The following is a 24,971-nucleotide window of genomic DNA, read 5'->3' as shown; positions in this document are numbered from 1 at the left end:
TTTCTCTTTACATTAACAAATCAGGCGTCCAACAGAGTATAACTGTAATCAAAGCCTCAGAAGTACCATCAGCAATCCATAAAATTCCTTTTAACTCCTTATACACAATAAACCTCCTTAGGAGATGTGGAGGAAAATGATGCATCAGCTAAATTCCCAGTGGTTCATTCTAGGTGACTACATTTAAAGGTTTCTCACCAGAAATACCTGTACAAGCAAATTGTTGTTAATGATTTACAATAGGTCATGCAGGCACAGTTCACTGCACTGAACCCTAGCTGCAGAATGGAAGTTAAGAAAACCCAGTACATGGGATTCAGTGATCATATACAGGTGGCCTGACGGGAAGTTCAAGTCTGTCCTCTGCGTACCTGTTGTGAAATACATTAAAACTGAAGTGAAAACTGGCCCCAGATAATGAACAAGAGATGTCTGATGCATAAAAAAAATCCTCTTTCAAGAACTGTTGAACTGTGATAAAAAAACAGATTATGTGGTTTTGGTTAAATTTCTCTTTGTGCCTCTGTGTTGCCTCTTTGTGCCTCTTTTCCTGGTAATACAGAAGTGGCTGTGAACATTATCTGCAAGAGATGTTAGGAGCGTTTTTGGGCAGATTCAGATATCTGAGTGCAAGATGGAGATTGTCATATGTGGAATGAAAACTGACAAACTAAAATACCGACGGCTTCAAATAGATTATATTGACAGTTGATTGCTAATGATACTTCTTTTCAAGTAGCAGGGTCAGAGGAGGCCACAAAGATACTGAGAAGGCTGGAGCACCTCAGCAGCAAAGACAGGCTCAAAGAGTTGGAGTGAAAAAAAGAAGGCTTCAGGGACACCTCGCTGAGGTCTTTCAGTACCTACAGGGGGCTGAAAAAAAGAGAGAGAGGGACTTTTACAAGCGCAGGTAGTGACAGGGCAAGGGGCAATGGTTTTAAACTGAAAGAGGGAAGGTTTAAGTTAGATGGTAGCCTGACTTAATGAAAGTGGGTGGACTAGATGATTTTTATGGTCTCCTCCAACACAAACCCTTCTAAATTTCTGTGATTCTATTACATACTCTAATATTAAATAATTTAGCACTTCCAGAAGGTTCCCAAGCTTTTCCTATCCCATGAAAAGTTCACATTTTTGCTGAAAATTACAATTGTTAACTAACATAATAACAGAAGCCCTCACTCTTCTGATATTACAGCCCTGTATTTTACTTTCCAGAGATGGAGTAGTTGAAAGTAACGATGAAGGAAAAGTGAAATTCTGAACACAAAATATGAGTTTTGTATAACATTGACAATGGGCCAACAAAGACAAGAGACACTATATCTGACAAATATATTAGCCATACCTTGACACTGGCACTCTTCCTGTTCTCCTTACAGCTTTGGATTCCCAGTCTTTGGAAAAGGTAAAATTAGAGTAGTAGATCTGCAACTGCATTCAGGAAAAAAGGATACAGAATGCAATGCAGAGGAAATAACTGTTTGAAAGAAAGAGAAGTGAGAGAATATTTGAGGACATTTTGTCTGAGGACATGTTTGGAAGTCACCTGCACAAGCCATCACGCTACTACATATCACTACAAATAGCAAAGATATGGGAAAATCTGCCTTGCAAAATTCAAGCAGCCACTATTGGTTGTTTTTACAAAATTATCATGATTTCTTAAGTTCGCATATATTTGGATGGACTTCTTGTTCTTGGCTCATCTGAGAATTCACACTGGACAGGCTTCATATCTTGTTGTCTAATTAAAAGCAGTAACAGCAACACCCACTTTTGTGTCTCCTCATCCCATTTCAAAAGCATTGGCTAAACCTGTGGAACTTGAAAGATTAGTCCTGGTCCCATCAAGAAACAGCCATCATAATGCCTCATTAGTTCTTCAGTCGGTGGGGGTTTGCATGGATGCTCATTTGTAAGGGCTCATGTAGAACTACAGCAGAGATGAATCCCAGGTTGGCATTTTACTTTGGGAAGTCCTCATCTCTACCTGACCTCTAGTTTAATTTTTTAATGTCTGCCTCTTGGCAGGAAGACGTTCATAATATTATTCATGTATGCTTTGTATTATTTACTAATTATTATTTATATATCAGGCACATAACAGTCTTAAGGATTGTTTTTAAGGAGGTGTAGTACCTGCCAGAGAGCCCAAAGTCTGCATCCCACAGTCATCTTTGACCATCAGCATTTTATCCACCCCATTAAACTGCGAGCTGAAATTTTCTGACTTTTTTCTTGTCAGGGGAAAAAAAAAAAACAACCAACCAAAGAAACCAAACAAAAAAACCCACCAAAAAAACCACAATATCAAAAAAACCCACTTAAGTAGGGTTTTTTTTCTGCTGATCCTGCATCATAATCCTTGCCAGACTTCCTGTAAGATCTCAAAAAAAGGAAACAAAATATGACTGTGAAGTGAAAAAAAATTATAATGATTTAAGAATCATGCAGTAAAGTTGCTGAACGTTCTCTTCAGCTAACAGGAAGAGAGACAGACCAGAAAACAAAACGCAAAAGTGATCCCATGACTGCATAAAGTAATAATTAACAATAAACACTCTAATTGTATTCCCCTTTTTGCAAAGGCTTCTTGCTTGTAAATGTTGTTATCTTTGTTAATTCCTTAACACAGCTGTCTGCCTACGTAAGTTACAAAGTACAAAACTAAAGGAATTTCAGTTGTCCTGAAGCCAACACAGGACTTCAATTTCCATTGTTCAGGCAAATCATTATGCAGTCAGCCGCTCAGGCACTGTTTGAGGCATACAGTGTGGATCATGTGTGATCCACATCGTGTGGATCATGGCCTTAAGAACTCAAGTGACACAAAAGACAAGCTGGGTGGTCTTCCAGTAGCTTGTGTGCTTTGGTAGCTGCTCCACCTGAGAGTCTACAAAGTGAGTACTCACATACCAATCAGCACAGTCCAGTCAATGTGACTGACACAGAGCACACATTGTTTTGCACAGATAGAAGATGCACTTGATGGATGGAAGCCTGTGTCAGAAATAAAAAAGTTCTTGAAGAGAAAATATTCTTCTACAAAACAGGAAGAATTCTAGGTTGCCCAGCTTTCCAACTTTTTATTGCTCTTAATTCTTATCTTAATTGCATGTGGAATGACTCCCTGACTGTCTCCAGGTTCTGGAGTAAAGTTTATAGTGAACATTTTATGCCCCTATCAGCCAAACATAATTTTGCAATGCAATAGCATGATTCGTAGGTCTACATTTTTGTAGGAAGATTACCTGTCCTGAAAGAGGAGTAATGTGAAATTATCTGTTAATGTTTCTGCATGTATAATACTTGGAGGTACAGTTGTGGGCTAGGTTAAAATTTATTCTTACAATTTAGCTTTAACCCCTTCCAGACTCAGTAGATTTTCATGGATTGTGAAAGAGCTTGAAAAAAGCCACCACATTTCAAGTCCTGATGCGCTGTGACCCCTGTTGCTTATCAAAAAACCCCACAAAACAAAAATATTTTTGCAAATAAGGTTAAAGATTTGGCTGTGAAACATTTGGGTCATGTCTGGAGAGGTGCTTCCTAAATATATGAAATCTATAATAATAATGTCTGTGTATGTTATTTCTTCTACTCATGATGCACAATGCATACCCATGCAAAAATTGCCCAGTTATATGTATTTTAATAAATAAATACAGATAACTTTTTAACAGAGGTTTTCTTTAAGAGGTTTTCCAGACAAGTCCTGACATAGACAAAGTCTGCTGAATTGATATGATCTTTCAACACAACTCATTTTATATGTATGATTCTATATTATGGGATTAAAAGAAAAAAAATAGCTAAGTACTTTACATCTAATTTCTTTAGGCATGCTTCTTGTAATCCTGCAGAATCCTACAGTTTATGAAACTGAGGGACAGTAAGTTACTGGACTTGCTTCTTCCTCCAGATATTTAAAATTATACAAAAGAAAATATTTATATAAGAACTAGAATTCAACTACCATCACTTGCAGTGTTCAACAGACACTGATCTCCCTGATTTTACTAGTCAGCTGCTCTTTCTGGGGTCACAAAAATATGAAACTTGTAAACAGTAGATAAGAGTTGGCATGGAACTTGTACGTCAGCAGATAATACTGAATAGATATAAATGCACATCCTGTCCTAGCTGGACATTTCCTCTGAAAATAGATACCGAAGGAACAGGCTCACACGTTTGTGTCACAGGACTAAGGTTTAAATATTTTTGACATCAATCCACAATTCTACACATTACAGCTTTCAAGCATTGCATTTTATAGATACAGTAGCATTTTGACTTCAATTAACTCCTTATATCTTCCCTTTACTCTGGAACTAATAAAGAAATAAGGAGGATTAACAGAACAGCTCTGTCAGAAGCACAATCCATGTTTATTTTCCTTTAAAACTTTTTAAACAGAAACTGATATTATTGCCCTCGGCATACCTATCAAAGGGGCCCCACATAAATGTTTTCCTCTTGCATAACAGTCCACATCTGGCTTGCTCTAGGCATGACAGCAAAGCCTTCTCATGCACAGAACAAGTCACCGTGCGAGGGAGACGTACTGACTTGTCTGATACAGAGATTTCTTGCAAATGATTGATAACACTACAGGAATGAGCAGCTGATTTCGTAAGAATTTTTCTAATAGAAGAGACCAGTACAGGCCACATTGCAGCTACCTCTATTCTGCCTGGTGAATAATTTGGTTTTGATGTGGGAGATCTGGGTGTGCCATGAGTGCACTAAGGAGCTTTCAAAACCATTTTGGGAGCCAGTCAGAACTGTCCAGCAAGCTGATGTAGGTCAGAGGCTGCCAGGTGGATGGCCTTGCACTAGATGAGCTAATGGTCCCTTTTGGCCTTCATTTATTATCGAGTCACCTGGTTTTGGACAACAGTTATTTACTCAACACTGCACATAAGCAGACCTCCTGAATATTTGATTTCACATCTCCAGTTTATTAATTCCTACATTTCCTCAGACAAAGAGGTGTTTCCTTTATTAAAGAGGGGGAATATGTGATTCACAATTTTCTACTGTTAGTTTAGTACTCATTTTTGGCTGTTTGGTACTTCACAGCTCCCCCTGGGAGAGGCTCACAATGCTCAGCCTGGACAGATGCTCTCAGCCCTGTTCAATCCTGCTGTGAGAGGCTGGAGTAGAAGAGAACATCTACATTTCAGTAATTTTTCCAAACTCAGCTGAATGTTATGTCCAGAATATGTGCCATGTTGTTTTAATTAATACAGGATTCTCTAGTGTCATTGAGGTGATTCTGGAAAAGGAAAAAAACATAGGTAATTTTTAGGCATGGCTAATACAGCTTGAACTAAAGATATTGATCAAGATCCTTTAGATGTTTGCTTAATATACTCTTCCTTATGTAAATAAAATGCAGGTAGTTTCCAGGCAGTTTCCAGACTTACTAAAACTAATTTGCATTTTTTTGTACCATAGCTCTTGGAGGTAGTGCTGGGAAATGACACACCCATCTCTGAGAGAGAAAAAGGAGAACATAAGACTTATGGCTTAGTCAGTGTAATTTTATACCTGAAAAGCTATTAGGACCAAGTATGAACTGTTCATTTAAAACCTTTAGCCTAACCTCACAGTAAAACGAGATGGGGGAAGCCATAGGAAAAAAAGAAATACAGTGAAGAATGCCATGAGAAAGAAAGATTAATGTATGGTCAGAACAAACCATACATTAATCAAAAACAAGCAAAATGCCGACACTGGACAGGTAGAAGATGCTGGGATGGAAAATTTTAATTCTTGTTTTGTGCTTTGCTGCAGTGATAGCTTTAGCAACATTTCTATTTGGATTATAAACTGTCAGAGATATAGTTCTTCCACTAAAAATTAGATCTCTGCTAGTTTAAAACAAACCTTCATATATTTTTAAAAGCAGGAGGAATCAACATTGCTTATGTACTGTTGTGTACCAGAAAACAAGAATGGGTGTGGCAGGCAACTCCTAGGTTGCAAATAACTGTCTGAGCAGACCTACTGACAAGATCAATAGTGCTGTTATGTTAACAAGGCCATTGAGCAATAAGCAACATGGGAAAGGGATGGAGTTCATAAACAAGTAAATTTCCAGGAATTAACAGGGGCAAGCTAATTAGAGCCACTGCATGAGGCTGCTCTTCTCTTGTAAGCGTCAGCGTAGAGGCTGTCAAAGGGATGATCATGCTGTCTGACAAATTAAATTGTTATACTGGTTTATTTGGATGGGTACGTTTTCATCAGGGGTCAGGACATGAAACACGGATGAGTAGGGGTCCCCTGAAGACTCCAGTGTAGAAAAGAAACCTGAATTTCACACTGTCAGCGCTCAGGCGGGATGGCAGAGGGGCTGCTTGCAGCCAGGGCCATGCCCTTGCTGTCTCCTAGGGTGCCTCAGCCAAATAGCCCAGGAGCCGTGTTAGAGCTGCAAGGAGCTGCCTGGACCTTTCCTTCCTCAGCCGTGGGGACCTGGAGGGGCTCAGCTGGGCACCACAGAGGCCTGCTGGGCTGTACTGCACTTCTGGCCTTTCAGCTTTCGACACCGCTTCATGACACCCATTTTGGACACAGCTCAGTCTGAATTATAAAGTAACACAGGATTATGGAACTGCATGGAAGAGTGGCTGTGTAAGAGAGTTGAGGGACATGGGCTGAAGGGAATCCTGTGGGTACGAGTCCTGCCTGTGAGGGTGTATGTGGCCTACGTGGCCCTAACACCGGTATTCTAGAATGTTCTGGCTTGCCACACTAAGGAATGTACTGCAGTGTAGCTGCAAAATGCATCTAGAAGGGGAGACACAGGCATTCCTCATCAGAACAGAGTTGAACAACAAAGATGATCAAGGGACTGGAGCATCTCTGTTATGAGGACAGACTGAGGAAGCTGAGCCTGTTCAGCCTTGAGAAGAGACAGCTGAGAGGGGACCCCATCAGTGTCTGTCAGTGTCTGCAGGGAGGGGTCAGAGCAGGGACCGGGCTCTGCTCGCTGCTGCTGAGCAATGGGACAGGAGCAATGGGCAGTGAGGGGTGCACAGGAAATTCCACCTGAACATGGGCAAGAATTCTACAGCAGAGGTGACCAAGTACTGGAGAAGATTGCCCAAAGATTCTGTGGAGTCTCATTTCACAGATCCTGAAGAACTGTCTGGAGACAATCCTGTGCCATATGCTCTGGATGATCCTCCTTGAGCAGGGAGGCTGACCCGCTGTGGTCCCCACCAGCCCGACCACATTTCTGTCACTCTGGAAACGTCGCACGGCACAAATGTACTACAACTCCCGGCATGCCCCGGGCCGCGGGGCCCCGCCCCCGCCGCGCGCGCGCGCCCTGTCGCGTGGAAGGTGAGCGCGGGGCAGGCCGGGAATGCGAGTCGGGATTGGCCGGCGCGCGCCCCGCTTTCCAGCTTGCCGGGCAGCAGGAAGCGGCGGCGGTGGAGAGGGAAGCGGCGCGGCGAGGAGCTGCTCCCGGTGAGTCCCTGGCGGAACCGCCTCCCCACCTCTCGGAGCGCCGCGTCGTCGAGCCGCGACCCGGCCGGGAATTGAAAAGGGATCGATTTAATGCGCGCTTTGATGACGTAATAAGGACTAACGAGGCGGCGGCGCTGCCGCGCGCCAGGCTCGGGCCGGCAGCGGTCAGGTCCCCTCTCGGGGCGCCCCGCGGGACCTCCGTGCGTGCCGGCGCCGCCCGCACCGCGCCCGGATCCCCCGTGCGCGGCGAGCCCTGGGCACGGGCCAGGCCTTCCGCCTTCGCCCGCTCTGGGCACTCGGCGGCCGCTCATTGGCTTCGGCGCCCGGGGCGAGTGCTGCCCGCGCCTCGCTATTGGCGGGGGTCGCGCTGAATGACACCGGCGACCGCCAATGAGGCCGCGGGTGGCCGCGGGGCGCGCGGGCCGCAGCCCGCGGGTGGCGGGAGCCCCGGGTGGGGCGGCCGGGGGTGGGAGTGCCGCCTGGCGGCCGTTGTGCCCACGATCCCGGCCGGAGCAGCACCCATCCCGCGGGGCCGAGCGGTGGGATCGGGATCATCGGGATCGTGACTGCGCCGTGCCTGAGCGTTGATTTTGAGGAGAACGTGCGGCAGTGTGCATGAGGAATTCCTGCTTCTGCACTGCCCAGACCACGGCTCCCCCTTTCCCAAGATGGCGGTGCTGTGGGCACGCCGCATCGGCTCCTGCGGGTCACCCGAGCTGCCCCAGCACTGCCCCGCCCGCGCCGCTGGGATCCACGTGCGCGAAAGTAACATCTGGTGCCTGCAACCCGAGGAGCTCCTGGTGTAGCCCAGGAGAGTAGTAATAATATGTTTCATTGAGGCGGATTCATAAAAGCAGCTCGGCGAATCATATGCGCATCACATGAAATGCGTGCAGGGTTACAGGCTCATAAGGCTAAGGCAGTATTTCGATGAGTCTTTCAAGGAAATTGCAGAGACGATTGAAGCGGTCCACTCTCTGTCGCTCATTTGTGAACCCGCTCATAAGTGGGAATTTGGATCGCTTCTGTCTGTATTCCTCGGCTGCTTTATTTTCCCAACTGTACTTTCCACTCCTTCAAAGTAGTCACGCTCTTACTGAACATGTGCTGTTTTGTCAGGCCTTCTTGTGCAGTATGACCGAGGTTTTTAAAACGAGAATGCTCCATGAATGCTGCAACGGCCTTTAAATAGCCCAGTAATTTCACGTTTTTAATAGTTTGCTGTAAATTTATGAACTGCCTAACATAAGTTGAATGTTTCTTACGATATTTTGTAAGAATTCTAAGAAAGAAACTTTTTAAAGTATCTTGTGTTTGTTAGGCTAAGGTTGCTCCTTATTTTGAGGTTTGGGGTGTTTTTTTTAAGATATCCCTACGGTCATTTTGGAAGTAAAGCAAAAACCATGGGAGATAAAAATCATGAGAGTGGGAGATCAAGTTTTTTGTTTTAGGAATTATGCTTTTAATTGAAAGTCATCTGCCCTTTTATAATGTGTCAAAAATGGGCAAGAAGAATTAAACTGTGAAGTATGTAGCTGACACCTTCCCACATGAGACTTTATGTGAAATACCAGATGGTGAAAGAAAGGCAGGAATTTCTGGTTGTCTGTCTTAGACCCATCAATACAGATGAGGTGAAGAGAATGCAGCAGCAGCATCCACTCCCTTCCTCCTCATCTTCGCTTGCAGGCTGGGCTCCTCTGCCCACTTGAACACCCTGACAGTTGTTTCTGGTGTGAAATACGGAGTATGTAGAATTTTCTTAAGGAAGGATTTGCTTTGATGTTTGATCTTTGTGTATGGTCAAGCCTCTTCAGCAAGAAAGGAGATTTAATCCCTGATACAGAGAGCAACCAACAAGCTCTAAGTAATGTCCAGGTGTTAGAAAAACTAATCACTTGTAGGTAAAATTGCCTTCTTAAGCTTATAAAGACATACTTCAGTGATCTCTGTACCTAAGGGCCGACTAACAAAGCCTGGGAATATGGGTGTACCACTTACAGTGGACACAGAAAATCTAGAATTTAGAGGCTACAGGGACATGCAGCAGAAACCCCAAAGTAAGGAAGAAACTAATAAAGCAAGCTTAGCAATGTTGTTGGAATTGGCTGGGTAACAGGTAATTCTTCTGCCTGGGGAAGATAGCAATGACCAACCTAAGAAACCTGCTGATCCAAAAGAAGAGAGAGGCTGAGTATGTGGACTAACTAGCATGGGAAGCAAGAAAACCATTATCCAATAGAAGAGAGAATACTAATTAATTAGAGAACTATGTTACTTGTAACCAATGAACACTAATCCTTTTGCTTGCTAAAATGTATAATTAGCAAAAAGTTTTTACAGGTGGTTCTTGATTTGTGGAATTGTGCTGGGCACCCAGGCTTGTGCAACTCTGAAATAAATAATGTGTCACCTCGAGTGTGTAGTTATTGCCTCGTTGCACACTAGGTAATGAATCTGTGGGCAGCGTTTCTGTGGCTGGCAACATAGCAGTAGCAGGTAGGGCTGGACTTCCCTAAGTAGTTGCTTCTGCTCTAGTTACTTCATTCTCTTGGTAAAACAACTTTTTCATGGGTGACTTTTTTCTGAGAGACAAGAAGGAGTGTGTTTTGTGGTGTAAACAGGAACCCCATAATTCTTTTTTTCTGCAGCTTTCTAAGTGTAAGCTGCATTAGTGTGGGAGTTGAAAATGAGCGTTGCTTCATGGATCTGAAATAATTTTGCCTGGAGGTAATTTGTGAAGTGCTTTCGTTGAAGCACTTGGATGTTCTGCTGAGGTTCTGCTGCATATGCAGCAGACTACTGTCTGCATCTCATCTACAGGCACAGAGTTCTGCTAAACCTCCCCAGGTCTGAGATCCTCTGCAACTCCCACCCCCAGCTATGTTCATTGTGTTAGTAAGGGAGGAAGAGCTATCTGACTACAAGCATTATACGTCAAAAGACTGGCAAAGAATATTTCACTTTACAGAGGACGAAGTGTAAGTAGGATGGATGAATAAGCTTGAGAGCAGACGAAATCTCTGGCAGTTGTAATGCACTCAGAAATTGAAAACTACTGCTGTATTACATCTGTATTTAAAGGAAGTAAACAACTTGTGCTCATGAGCTGCAAAGTGTGACTTAAATATAAAAGTTTTAAGAACTGTCTGTTACCAAGTGGATTGGTGGGATTGCAAGAATTGTATGAAGATTCTGAGATTATGCTGCAGTGGTGTTGAATGACTAGCTGTGGAGGTGTTGCATCCTTGTAGTATTTGTTTTCAGGATGGTGGGTCCCTGCTGAGTCTGTAGGATAAAGAAATACTCACTTTGGCTGTTTCTTCATGTGTCCAAGTAAGACAATATTCCACATCCTTAACTGTGCTATTTCCTACCTGTCAGCTAACATTGACAGGTAGAAAACCTGCAAGCAAGACAGTTTTTCCATTGGTTTTATAGTTCTGGCAAAGTGCTAGTTAGTTCACATTTGTATAATAACCTGACTCTGCACAGTATTTACTGACTGGCACAGTATTCTTACTCTCATACCATATTTGTTTGGCAGACCAGGCCTTTTGCCATGGAAGCTGAGGAAACGATGGAATGTATCCAGGAATTCCCTGAACACTATAAAGTTATTTTGGATAGACTGAATGAACAACGTGAGCAGGACCAGTTTACAGATATCACTCTGATCGTCGATGGTATGTACAGGCCTGAGAACTAGTTGGTATTCAGAGAATTCTGAAAGCTGGAAAGCTGTGATGCTCTTGGATTTTTCATGGTCAAGTGTCAGATGGGGCTGTGAACCAATTCTTGGTTCTGTACCTGTGTGCAAGTTACTTGCAAAGTTTCATCACAGTGGTTAGTAATTTTGCTTCTGCTTTCCCAAACAAGAGACTAAAATGTTTTCAGATAGAAACTGTCTTTGAAACTGCTGTGGTATATTTAATGTGCTAAGGATTCCCAAAACATTGTTAAAGTATTTTTCTCTGACTTGAGCTGCCTGCAGAGACCTTTAACAAATACTGTGTTTAAATGAAAAAAACTCCACACCTTGAAATAATATTTACTTTTCTTAGCAGCTTCTCTGGTATCTGTCTACTATTTTAATGTATACTTTAAAAAGGGTAGAAGCACACACTTTTTGTATGTGTTCTAAGGGCATAAGAACTGTTTTAAAAGAATGATGAAGATACAAGTGCTTATTATTTCCTTAGAAAAAGGTGGTATGTGGTAGATAATTTAAGTCTGCTTCATATTCCAAACATGTTTTAGAATGGATGAACACTACAGGGAATATAGGCAGTGTCCACTAGGACAGATTTAGCTAAAGGAGTCGTGCCTGATCTTTAAAAGTATAGCAGCAACTCACTTGAAGAAAAAGGATCCTACAGAGTCCATATTAGAAGGAGGTAAGCAAATGAAGAAAAAAAGTATTCTTCAGGGACAGCCAAAGTTTCACTGATAGCACTTGCCCTGAATGTTTGCTTCTGCTCTATCATTACCAGATAATGTGTTGAACTCAGAGATGGTTTTGTGTGCAGCTGTGTAGTTCTGATCTGTGTTGCTTCCTTTAACCCTGTACCACTGAGCCCTATGAATGTGAATGCCTCCTGGTGGGAGAAGAAATATAGACTCTGGAAGACAGAAAGAATAGAGCAGAACCACTTTTGTTCTGAGGTGTTTATACTGGCCGTGGTGATAACATATATCAGTCTGTAGGAGCAACAAAAACATGAGACATACAGAGCTTAGCCCAAGACATACCAAGAAAAGTGTGCATAGAAATTTCCCATAATTCATTTCTTAAATATCAGTGAGTGAGTGAGTGAGTGAGTGAGTGAGTGAGTGAGTGAGTGAGTGAGTGAGTGAGTGAGTGAGTGAGTGAGTGAGTGAGTGAGTGAGTGAGTGAGTGAGTGAGTGAGTGAGTTCTCCAGCTGGCTGAGTTGCAGAACTTTAGCAAGGTCAGCAATATCAGCAAGGTTCTGTGTGAGAAGGGACAAGCCAGCTGCAGTACTATCCTATGTTAACAAAGAGAATCACTCGGTATGTGCTGCTGGAATAATGATTACACTTGGTGGTCTTTTTTTCTACATCTGCGCTATGAAGGGAGGAAGGTGTTACCTTAAAGCAAACTTTTTGTCTCCCTTTGCAGGTCATCATTTTAAAGCTCATAAGGCAGTTCTTGCTGCTTGTAGCCAGTTCTTCCACAAATTCTTCCAAGATTTCACTCAGGAGCCTTTGGTGGAGATTGAAGGTAATCTGACTTGTGCAAATTAAAGCATTCAGAGTTGTGTGCTCAAGATGGAAATTATTGTAGCTAGTAGAGGCTAGTGCATAGAATCATAGATTGTTTAGGGTTGGAGTATAGAATGTTGAGATCATCTAGGCCCAACTCCTGTTCCATGGGAAGGCATGCCTCCCACTAGACCAGGCTGGTCAAGGCTGTATCCAGTCTGGCTTTGAACACTTGAACATGCTTGGTTACTGAAAGTTAACTTTCTAGATCTTAGTTCTTGGGTTGTTCTGAGACAGTTACCATCACTGGAAAAATCCCCTGAAGAAAAATCAAACTAGAATAGAATTAAATATATTGTATGGGAAAATGAGGGATTACGTGGTGCTTTTTCCCCCTTCTTTCCCCTAATACATGTCCAGTGAAGGTCAGACAGACCCTTTACATATTGTTAGGATTAGCAGTACTACACAAAAGCTTTCCCAGAAAAAAGCCATTCTGGTCAGCTGAAAAAGGCTATCAGTGATGGCCAATGGCAAATGCCTTGGCTGGGATGCAAGAGTAAGGCAAACATGGGGTAATATTTATGTGATAGGCAGGGAGGAAATTAAATTCCTGAAGCAGCATTTCAGCCTCCAGGAATAGTATTTTTGTGTTTAAATCTATATATTATTGAAACAGCATTTGTCCATCTTATCATTCCTTTTATCTTTGTCATGGCAAAACTCCACAGTTTTCAACTATGTTTCTCTAGTAGGTTTTTTTATTCCAACATGAGTGAGGTTGGAACTTGGTGATTATAAAGGTCTCTTCCAACCCAAACCATTCAGTGGAGCCATTTAAGGGTGTGACATTTATGAAACTGGTGACTACAGGGCTGATATCAAAATGGTGTGCAGGCAAGTGCGTCAGATTCATTGGGAAGATGAGGCTGCAGAATTGTTAAAGGTAACTTGTTTCTCTTGCCTGTACACAGGTGTAAGTAACATGGCATTTCGTCACTTAATTGAGTTCACCTATACAGCAAAGCTAATGGTACAAGGTGAGGAAGAAGCAAATGATGTTTGGAAAGCTGCAGAGTACCTACAGATGCTAGAAGCAATCAAAGCACTTGAAATCAGGTAAGCACATAAGCCCTTTTTTTTTTCCAGCACTGAAGGAGAGAGTCTCAATAAGGCTTTTGCAAGAGCTGGCTGCCAGTATTTTGCAGTGCTGTTCCTTATACTGGAACCTCCTTAAGTTGTGTAGAACCATATATTCTTCTACTGTAACATACGTTTCAGAATTACACAGGGTATAACAAGATTGTCACATTCATTGGGCTAGAACTCGATGACAAGTGCCACAGCTTCTTAATGTTGCTGATGTTGTAGGGCTGTGACTGTGTGGTAGCTGATAGTTGGTCTCTGTGCTGTCTGATGGCCCACACCTGATTGACAGCTGGCTGTGCAGTGACAATGTGTCTCTGTAATCAGACTACCTTAACAAGTTTGTGCTTGTTTTGATTTCGTGGTGCTTGTTTTGTGGTGTTTTGATTCTGTATAGCTTTCTGCTATTTCTGAGAGTATAAACTCTGTGATCTTAAAACCTCTTGCTGCAAAATTAACCTCTCAAGCTTCTTGAATGAATGTAACTGTTTAAGTCAGCTTTATCTGAGTTCAATACTCAGTCAAATATTGCTGCAACACCTGTTATCCAGTACCAGGAACTGTAATCCATTGCCAAATTCTATCTTGAAAAAAGTGAGTGTCAGCCCATCATGCTGTTTTTCATCCCCTTTCTTCCCTTTCACTTCCATAAAGTACTCTCATGTTCTCATTCCTTCTGCATGCTACACTAGTTGCTTTTGATACATGATCCAGCAGCTCTTTGCAATGTACCTGTGATCTGGTAGACATTATAAATCCAGGCTATATGAAACTGGGTTTAGCTACTCTGTTTTCCTGTGTGTGAATAGACTAAGGTGCCATTTGTAAGCTGTGGCCTGCATGACATCATTAGTTACATATCTTACAATACTTACTTGGAGATACTGGGCAAAGTCTTGTCTCTTGCTACTAGAAAGCCTGGAAGTGATAGGGAGTGCATGACATGAAAGGATTCATCATGGTGCAGAGGAAGGTTAAAAAGCACAGCTTATTCCAGTCAATCTATTTGATGGGAAGATAGCCACTTATTTTGAAACTGATGATCAGGGGTTAAACCTCCAGCGCAGCAGTGCTGTGGATGGCTTGAAAACATTGACCCACTCAGCTTTGTCTGTGTTTGAGATGCCATGCCATCCCTGACATTTTGGAGGAAGGGGGTTGTGTGTGTGTTATGCAGAGAGAACAGCACAGAATTGAGGGTTATGTTTGAGCCCAGAAAATTAAACTAGAATACTTCTTTCACATCCAGGTGGCTTTTTTTAATGTCAGATATTAGCAGTCTGCCTTCCTGAATTATGGGATATGTTAACCCTTGTGTGCATAATCATCATGTGAAGTCACAGCTAAAGCTTGTTTTCTGACAAGCTCTAAGTACTGCTTGCAGTTGCGCACAATCCAGAACTTAAGAGGTGAATGGCATAGGAGGGACTTAAACCTTATTTCTGAGTAGACAGGCCAAAGAATTATTTTAGAGGAATTTTCTTTCGAAGTACAGAATTTCACAGATTTTTAGATAAGTCCTTAGGCTAACTGTCTTTTCATCTTGCTAGATGCTTTGTACCATTGAAGCAGAGCTATTTACTTTAAATTCTTTAAAATATTTTATCAGCTTTAACAATGTTATTTTACTACACTAAAGAGTGTAGATTAAGGACAAATTAGCTCCTGCTGTGCACACAGATTGTATGTCTGATGTGCACACAGATAATGTGGTCATCATTTAGCTTCAAGAAACAGCTAGGGCAGTGTTGAATGCAGAACCTAGATTACTAGACAGGAATCATTATGTCATTGTTAATTGATCTTAACTATGTTTATGCAAATGCTTTTCAGGAACAAAGAAAATTCATCACCCTTAGAATCAAATAAACCAAAAAAGAGGAAGATTGCTGAAACCTCTAATGTTATCACAGAAACACTGCCATCTGCAGAATCAGAGCCTGTTGAAATTGAGGTTGAGATTGCTGAAGGGACGATGAAAGTGGAGGATGACAGCATTGAAACCCTTGAAGAAGTCGCTTCTGCAGAGCAATCCATAAAGTACATACAGACAGGTACATCAGATGAATCTGCTTTGGCTCTTTTGGCAGATATCACCAGCAAGTATCGTCAGGGAGAGAGAAAATGCCAGATGCAAGAAGAAGGTGATAGTGCAACTGACCCCTCGTGCAAACAGGTAGAAGGTATTGAAATTGTGGAACTTCAGCTGTCACACATGAACAATTTATTCCACTGTGAGAAATGTAACCGTTCATTTAAATTGTTTTACCATTTTAAGGAACACATGAAAACACACTCTACTGAGAATTACAAATGTGACATATGCAATAAAAGATACCTACGAGAGAGTGCTTTGAAACAGCACCTCACCTGTTACCACCTTGATGAAGGTGGTGCCAGTAAGAAGCAAAGACCTGGCAAGAAAATACATGTATGCCAGTACTGTGACAAGCAGTTTGACCATTTTGGGCATTTTAAAGAGCACCTTCGGAAGCACACAGGTAAGAACATTGCTACAGTCCTGTGCTTGTGGCCCTCATTCTAGTATTTTGGGCTTTTGCATGTTTTGGGGAAATAGAAAATATGCTGAAGAAAATAAATGAGTTCTGAGTGCTAGAAATATTTGGCTTCTAGTTACAACTAACATGGTGGTGTGTCTTTTTGTTTGTTCATGTTTTTTTTGTTTTCCATTGATGTTGGAAACTTTTGGGGGATAGAGTTGATTAAAAATAGGCACCTAAAACCAGAAAGTAGTATGGAAGCTTCTCTGTCAAGTCTATTAGAGATTTTTTTTTCAAAATACTCCCTTAAATCATGTTCCCTTCTTCAGAAATACCAAACTAAGGAACTACTTTGTCACTGACATGTTTTATGAAAAATCCTTTCCTTAGGATTTTTCCCTCCTGAGAAGCTGAGAGGCCTCAGGAACAAACTGTAAACAATTCTTATCTGCTGCTGTGGAATGCAACAGGGGAATCTGTGATTGGTCTCATCTGGTTGTTTCTAATTAATGGCCAATCACAGTCCACATGTCCAGACTGTCTCCGTCAGAGACAAGCCTTTGTTATTCATTCCTTTTCTATTCTTAGCAAGCCTTCTGATGAAATCCTTTCTTCTATTCTGTTAGTATAGTTTTAACATAATATATATAATAAAATAATAAACCAAGCCTTCTGAACATGGAGTCAACTTTCTCCATGTCTCTTCCCTCATCCTAAGACCCCTGTGAACAATGCATCACTACTTTATTTTTTAAATTTTCTAGTAAATATTTCTGTTGAAATATTATTTGAATCACAGTCTTCTTTGTGGAATACAGTCTAGAGTTTTTTTATCTAACAGAACTTCTGAGCAAATGCCTGTTAGACATAAAATGCCCTCAAAGAATTATGTCTTGTACCATCATGTTTGGAAAGTTCCACGTTTGCTCTTGTCTCATCTCATCTATGATTTGAATTTTCTTGGTTAATTAAGCAAAACTACTAAAACTGGCAAAACATTCCTAGTCATTATAGTACACTTTTTTTTACTGTGAAATCTACCTCTTTGAAATCTGGGTAGCAAAAATCTTCTGAGTACAAGATTTGATTTGTGGTCCTTCCTTCTTCTTTTTAGTGTAGGAGATTACTTATTCATGTCACTGAAAAGTCAGCTGACTGAACAGACACTGAAATTGACACAGATAACCGAATGTAAAATATATGTCATTTTGATCTTCCAGATTTTTTGTTTAATATGGCAGTCATGAGTCATAAGTAAAAGTTTAATGGAAGGTAGCAGCTCTATTTCTTTTGCAGCTTGTTATTGTTAAAGCCTTTTAATTAGAATGTATCCATGTGTGGGACTGCTGAGTATTGATGTATGGTAGTGTCTGGTCTATTTCCAATACTCTCTTAAAAGTTCCTTCTATAAAGAAGCTTTAAGAAGTCCTTATCCCCTGTAAAGCAGGGAGTGTTTCTCCATTATTAGCAATTCAAACAGGTGCTAGTTACCAAAAATCTATTTGGAAAAAAAATTGTGGCAGATAACCAGAGTAAACCAAACTATGTAATATGTTGGTTGCTCTTGCAAAGAACGTATTTTCAATTCAAAGCAAGTTAGCTTATCACAAGGTACAAAATACTTACTAAATATATATTGATCTAATAATAAGTATAACATATGGAATCTAATTACTTACAGTTTAGCATTTTCAAAAGCCATAAGCTTAAAATCAGAACAGATATCAGCTGTGGTCTCCTAAGGAGAATGAAAAAGCTCCCATTCTGTTACAGGCTTTCTAAATTCTGAGTTCTGTACAGCACTAGTTGAATGCTAAAATGAACTTGAAAGGCCTGTGAGAAAAAATATCCTAAAAATATTTTTTCCTGTTGTTGTTCAATCACTATACCAGCAATTATATTAAAATAGCAGTGGGGCATAGTAATAGGATAATAAAATGGCTTGGGTTGGAAGAAACTTAACACATCATTTAGTTTGACCCTCTGGGGCCATGGGCAGCGTACCTTCCACTAGACCAGGTTGCTGTGAGCCACATCCAGCCTGGTCCTGAACATTTCTCATGGAGGGGATAACCACAGCTTCTCTGAGAAACTTGTTCTAGTACATCACCACCCTCTGAGAAAATAATTTCTGCCTAATATTTAACCTAAAGCTACTCTTTTCAGTTTAAGGCCATTCCATCTTTGTCATTTTCACTACATTCTCTTAAAAGTCCCATTCCAGCCTTCCTGTAGACTGCCTATAGGCACTGGAAGGTGCTCTTAGACCTCCTTGAAGCCTTTTCTTCTTCAGGCTGAACAACCCCAAGGCTTTCAGCCTGTCTTCACAGCAGAGCTACCAGGAGGATCTGCTCCATGATTTTTAGGGCATGGAGATGAGACTGACTGGCCTGTAGTTCCCCAGCTCTTCCTTATGGCCCTGTTTTGAAAGGGCTGTGCTTCTGCTTTTCCAGTCATCTTGGACTTCACCAGACTGCCATACCTCAAATTTTATGGGTAGTTGATTAATAGCTTCCTTCACCAGCTCTCTCAAGACCAGCAGATGGATTTCATCAGGTCCCATGGACTTCCTTTTTGTTTTGAGTTTGTCCAGAAGCTCTTTAGTCATCCATGCATGCTCTGTAGAATCATAGAATTACAGAATGGTTTGCATTGGTAGGAACCTTGAAGATCATCTAGTTCCAAACCCACTAATTGCTTGGGCAAAGTCCATGATTTTTGACCTGCAGCACTGAAGGCAGTTTAGCATCCTTTACCTTTCCTGTACTACACTCTCCAAATATGTAGCATTTTGTAACCATTGAGGGGAATGTTCCCACCATTTAACATCTTTTTGTAGCTTTCAGGTGTATAAGGGGCACTTCAGCTACTTGTGAATTTCTTTTGAAAAGCTAATTAGGAAATTGTAAATATTTCTGAAGATTGTTTTTCCACTGCAATATCCAGTAAGTATTGCATGCCTGAAAATGAAGGCTTTTAAACTAGCTAGGGTTGATCCTCATGGAATTCACTGAAATGGCTCAGCCTCTTTTGGAGTTCATTATCCGTTTGTTTCAGTAGTGGTGCTGGTGGCAGTACCTATACAGATTATTACAGCCTTTCAGAGGAAACACACTCTTCAAGGTTTTCTTGTAATTTAACTTGCTTGAATGTTATTGTGTTTGTGCATGGTGCAACGCCCTTTGTTCATTACCATTTGATGACAGCATAGTACCTGATGATAAAAAGACCTATTTTCAGCTTCTCCTGCTGTTGTTTAGCTGGCTTCTATGTTTGATATCATGGTTAAAATGAAGTGGTCAAACTGAGAGGAATTTTTATCTTGCTTGTGCCCATTTATGTCCCTCTGTGCTTTCTCTTCCTTGTATTTTGGGGGAAGGTTGGATGCAGAGTTTTTTTTGTTTTAGTATTGATGCACTGTTATTTCACAATTATTTTGTGCCAGCTTCACTTTCTGGAGCTCAGTTTCAAGCATAAGCTGTTATTACTAAAAATAAAAGGTTGAACTATTTAAATTCTTCCTTCTTTAACATGTCACTTTGTATATTGACTTATGTTGACTCTTTAATTTTAACTATTATCAGATGAAAAGTGTGAAATAGCTCCTATTTCTTTAAATATTTTGCCAGAACAGTAATATAATTTCCATAAATACCTTAAAAGCTACTGGTAGTTGTTACACTGATTTTCTTCTAAATGAGACTTATGACTCTACATAGTTTTTTTGCCGTTTTATATCGAATTTTCATCTCGTTTTCTGCAGAATAATCCCGTTGGCCGCATCATTACAGTGCATTTAGCAACCTAGATGAGAGAGAAAGAGAGGAAGAAGAGAGACCTGAAAGAAGACTGCTGGTTTTATACACTTACAAATCCTTGTATCTGTCTCAACAGGTGAAAAACCCTTTGAATGTCCAAACTGCCATGAACGTTTTGCTCGGAATAGCACACTGAAATGTCATCTGACAGCCTGTCAGTCTGGAGCAGGTGCTAAAAAGGGAAGAAAGAAGCTGTATGAATGTCAGGTGGGTAATGGAAATAGGTTAGGTACCTCCTTCCTTCAAGGAGCATGGGAGGACTGAACAGGAGAGGCAACGAGAGTGGCTTATGTCTCTAAGAGCTACTTCAGTAAAATAATATTGAATCACAGAATATGCTGGTTTGGAAGGGACCCACATGAGTCAAACTTCCAGCCTTGCACAGGACACCAAGTCACACCCTGTGCCTGAGAGCAATATCCAAACACTTCTTGAGCTCTGTCAGGCTGGTGCTGTGACCACTGCCCTGGGGAGCTGTTCCAGTGCCCAAACACCCTCTGGGTGAAGAAACTTTTTTGATATCCAGCCTAACCTTCCCCTGGCACAACTTCAGGCCATTCCTTCAGGTCTTGTCACAAGTCACCACAGAGAAGAGATCAGTGCCTGCCCCTCCTCTTCTAACAAGGAAGTTGTAGACAGTAGTGCAGTCTTTGGATCACATTCAACCACAGTATGCAGATAAATCCGCACATCTAAGTATCTCCGTTTAAAATTTAGAATTACTGATGTGGAGCCTCATAATACTTACAATCGCAGAGATTCTTCTGGGTAGGCTGCATTTTACATTTGCTTTTTTTTCAAGATTCTTGATAGACTGTCCTCAGCCTTTCCCACTTCTAAGCATGCTTCACTAAAAGTAAAGTCCAAAATACAAATTATTATTTAATTTCTTGTTCTGTTAGTCTCTGTTTGATACCAAACATACTAATTTTGTCTGGAAAGTAATTCAAATTTATGATGGCAGTCTGTAGTATTTTTTAAGCAAAATAAATGCTGTAGAGATTGCTGGGATACTTGGTCACTATATGTAACTGATGTTTGAAAAACTGTTGAGATAAATCTTACTTCACTTTTAAAGAGCTAATTCAAGTCATAACTCATTTTGTAAACTTCCTCATCCTCTCGCAGATTTTGTGAATGTGGATTTGTGTCCCTTCAGCCTGCAGAAACTGCAGCAATTCTCGGATAAATTTTTGGTGTTTGTTTTTAGAAATAAATTTGAACAAATCTGTGTTCACTGAACAAAGCCGAGAGAAAAAGTTGTGCTTTCCTGATGAGTCCTTTTGTGCTCTTCAGGTATATGCCTTGAATACTGAATTAGATTCCGTGTGGCAAGAACAGTAATTATGTGCCTGGGCATTGCTGATAGTCATTATGTATGACTAAGTAATTTTGAGTGCTTATCTGTAATATTAGTATTTTAAAAACTGTATGTGCAATCTCTTTCTGAAATGTGAGCCTGGGGGAAAAAATGTGTGGCAATAGTATTACAACCCATTTTAGCAGACTTCAGCAGCAAAATGGAGATGTTTGTCTTGACTACACAGACCCGCTCTTGAGTTAGTCCTGTCAGATACTCTCTCCATTACCTTTCTGTGCAGTTACTGAAAATTATGAAGAGATAGAACATCCTCTTTCAAAACTGTTTGTCAGGAGTGAAGGGGTGTCGATATGTATGTTCTTGTTGCTTTCTACAGCGAAACACATTTCCCTGGACAAAAACTCCTGAGCCTGTGGGTTTTTTACTCCAAGCCTGATTCTACCCCACTCTTCTGTCTCCTCTACTCTGCATCTCTTATTTCTGCAGTCTCTTTGTGTTGTTTTCCAGCTATTTACCTCCTGTGCCAGCTGAAGGGAAGGGAGCTCATATGCTTTGTGAACACAGAATGTCTGATGTTGAGACAGTACTTTTGGCTGGAAGAGAATGAGAGGGATGGAGTTTTAAAAGTTTTATCTGCTGAAATCATTCAAGTGGGTTTTTTTATCACAAAATGGGAGAGTTCATCCTAGCCTGTTAAACCTCACAATGTCATGAGCAAGTGAAAGCTGATAAGGAAAAGTTGTTCAGTAGTACTGCATCTAGAATGTCGGTAAGACAACAGTCAGCATTACACTTTCAGTGCACCCCATTAATGCATACATTTTTCCACCCAAAACTCTAGTGCCAGACATGTATTGATTGGGGTATGATACTTACATGAATGTCCGATGAGAAACCTACAGAATTCACGAGTCAGTAGAGCATTTGAAAGTTATCTTATGCATGCACAACTCAAAATAGCTCACCATTCTTAAAAAAATAATAAATAAATATCAAGTCTTATGTTCATTTGAAGCTTTTGTCTCAGCTTTTACCTCTAAAATATATGGATTTTGAATCCAAGTAGCAAGAAGCTATACAATGTGAAGCCATGATCTCATAGAGGCACTGTATTTTGTCACATTTCTGTTGGCACTGTTTAACACGCTGTATCTTTTGTTTCAGGTTTGTAACAGCGTGTTTAACAGCTGGGATCAGTTCAAAGACCACTTGGTAATACACACTGGTGACAAACCCAACCACTGTACCTTATGTGATCTGTGGTTTATGCAAGGCAGTGAGCTGAGAAGGCATCTCAAAGAAATGCACAATATTTCAGAACTACTAGTGACAGAAGAGGTTCTTCCAGTGGAAGCTATGGAAGCTGAACCAGTAACGTCAATGACAATAATAGAACAAGTTGAGCAAGTGCATGTCCTACCAGTAATTCAGGTACAAGTGGATCCTGCACAGGTAACTGTGGAACAGATGCACCAGGATCTCATACAGGACAATCAAGTGAAAGGCACACAGATGGAGGAACTACAGGAACAGGTGCAGATTAGTTACTTGGAAGTTGAACACATTCAGACTGAACAAGGTGCTGAAGTTCATGTGGAGCAGTTACATGTTGAGCATGTAAATCAAATACAGATGGAAGAAGTACAAGCAGAACTTATAGATGGAACAGACCTAGAACAAGTAGAATATCGAAGCGATGATCAAGGAGAAGCAGAAGAAAAGGATCATAATCAAGCAGATGATGCAGATAAGGAACATCATGAGCAAGCTGAAGACTTAAAAACACAGCAATTAGTGGATACACAAAATGCAAAAATGGATGAGTAGGACACATAATGACACTGCAGTTTTAGGAATGAAATACCAAATTATTTTTGTTAACTTTTACATTGGTTTTTGAACTGTCACTGGTCACCTTTCCAATATGCTGTCCATAGGGAGCTGGACAAGTGGACCAAAATTAGCTTTCTTCATGTACAATTAAACTTCTCTCATATGTGAAAAATACTTCCCCATTCATGTAGTGCCATGAAACAGAAACCACAAGACATGGACAACTTTGTGAGATTTTTTTAGCAATGAATAGCCTGTATAATTGTATCATTACACCATTCCTGGGCATATGTAAAAGTAATTTCACCTCTTCTCTTGCAGTAGAAGCAAAGTCTTGTATAAATTTGCAGGATGTCCGCAGCAAGAGAGTCAGTAAAATCTGAGGGGTTCTGCTGTAAGTAGCAATTACATACCTATGAATTTTTGGATCTTAACTTTCAGGCTGGGCTAAAAGCACTGTTGCTGGAGGTCTCTGAGCACAAAAGTCCTGTGCCTTTTCAACACTGAGTGGTTAAATTTCCACAAAGTTTCTAGAGTTTTTGAGAACTTAGTTCTGTGAAAGGCAGTGTAGGTAATGTTTTAGTGCTTTATATTTTTGCTTGAATTTGCCGGTTACTGATTTTCTTTTTGCATTAAATTTAGAGGCGGGGGCTGAGGGAGGGAACAGACTTCACTTGGAGACAGCAGGACATGCTAAATAGGACACTTAAAAATAGGAAGAGCTTGGTAAAGTCTGTGATAAACATGATTTGGAAGAAAGCTACGAGTAGGCTCTTCTTTTTTAAATAATCATTTTTGAAAATGAATATGTTTTAACATAAACATAGAGACTTGTCTATATGGTATCAGGTTCTTGGGTTTTTTTGAAATTAAATTCTGACACTTGACAAAAAGATGTGCTAAACATAAAAGTAAAAGCCATAGGTATGAGTGCTAAACTGTGGATTGAAAAGTAGAAGTGTAAATAGTTTAATCAATATTAGAAAATAAAATAATACCAACCATTAAATGTTGCATTATTTGTTTCATCCAATGTATTAGAAACAAGTGAATGACTGGCAATTAAGTGCCAAGTTCCGGTGTTAACGATCAATCTCATTTTTAATATGATTATTAGCTTTTTACTGTAAAGTTAGCTTCTTTTAGAAAATGCTTGTTTGGTCAAGGATGTTAAGAATGTCTTAATTACTGCTGAGGTTAGAGGTGCTCCAAACTCCTGAAGAAACGTTATTTTCAAAGCCTTAAATTACGGGAAGAATTTTTGCAAGGACAGTCCCTACTGCTCTTGGTAATACTATAGATCTTAGTTAAAATCAGGCTTTTCTATTCCATCTTCAAATGCTGAACTGTTTTCCTGGTATTTGTGCTTTTATTTAGTTTCATTCAATATTATTGTGTTTCATCATAGCCTTTGAGAAACTGTTGCAAAAGAAACATGGATCGCAATTAAAATTTCAAACAATTTGATTAATGTAACTTGCAAATTTTTTTAAATTGTTTTGTGTTTTCTGAGATGCAAGTAATCTGTGATGAGATTCTGTGCAGGGAAAAGGATGTGGCCCAACGTTTATCATGAGAATAAATTTTAGGTATTATGCTTATACCTGGCTTCTGATAAGCAGCTTGTCTTCTGATAACATGGAGGGG

The 24,971-nt window shown here is 40.6% G+C and overlaps 1 protein-coding gene across 4 annotated transcripts; it reads left to right on the top strand.

The window, feature by feature from the left end:
* The first annotated feature begins 7,353 nt into the window (after window positions 1-7,353).
* Window positions 7,354-24,927, top strand: ZNF131 (zinc finger protein 131). 4 transcript variants are annotated; one of them, XM_050987028.1, is made up of 8 exons: window positions 8,308-10,463; window positions 11,030-11,168; window positions 12,623-12,724; window positions 13,680-13,824; window positions 15,685-16,027; window positions 16,130-16,352; window positions 20,247-20,377; window positions 22,656-24,927. In XM_050987028.1, the coding sequence occupies exons 2-8, from the start codon at window positions 11,045-11,047 to the stop codon at window positions 23,316-23,318; spliced, it is 1,731 nt and encodes a 576-aa protein (XP_050842985.1). In that variant the 5' UTR covers window positions 8,308-10,463; window positions 11,030-11,044; the 3' UTR covers window positions 23,319-24,927. The 4 variants fall into 4 exon arrangements, with proteins under 4 accessions (XP_030092997.2, XP_050842985.1, XP_050842984.1 ...); XM_030237137.2 differs by lacking the exon at window positions 8,308-10,463 and adding an exon at window positions 7,354-7,482 and having other exon boundaries at window positions 15,685-16,352; XM_050987027.1 differs by having other exon boundaries at window positions 15,685-16,352.
* The last annotated feature ends 44 nt before the right edge of the window (window positions 24,928-24,971 follow it).

The sequence above is a fragment of the Serinus canaria genome, chromosome Z (genome assembly GCF_022539315.1).
Source record: "Serinus canaria isolate serCan28SL12 chromosome Z, serCan2020, whole genome shotgun sequence".
NCBI classification, from domain to species: Eukaryota; Metazoa; Chordata; class Aves; order Passeriformes; family Fringillidae; genus Serinus; species Serinus canaria.
The sequence above is the reverse complement of the archived record's forward strand: the minus strand, read 5'-3'. Positions and strand labels throughout refer to the sequence as shown.

Coding starts and splice junctions, on each gene's coding strand:
- ZNF131 (XM_030237137.2), top strand. CDS start 11,045: ATGGAAGCTGAGGAAACGATGGAATGTATCCAGGAATTCCCTGAACAC. Junction 13,825..15,684: donor ATCAAAGCACTTGAAATCAG/GTAAGCACATAA, acceptor AATGCTTTTCAG/GAACAAAGAAAATTCATCAC. Junction 20,378..22,655: donor AGAAGCTGTATGAATGTCAG/GTGGGTAATGGA, acceptor CTTTTGTTTCAG/GTTTGTAACAGCGTGTTTAA.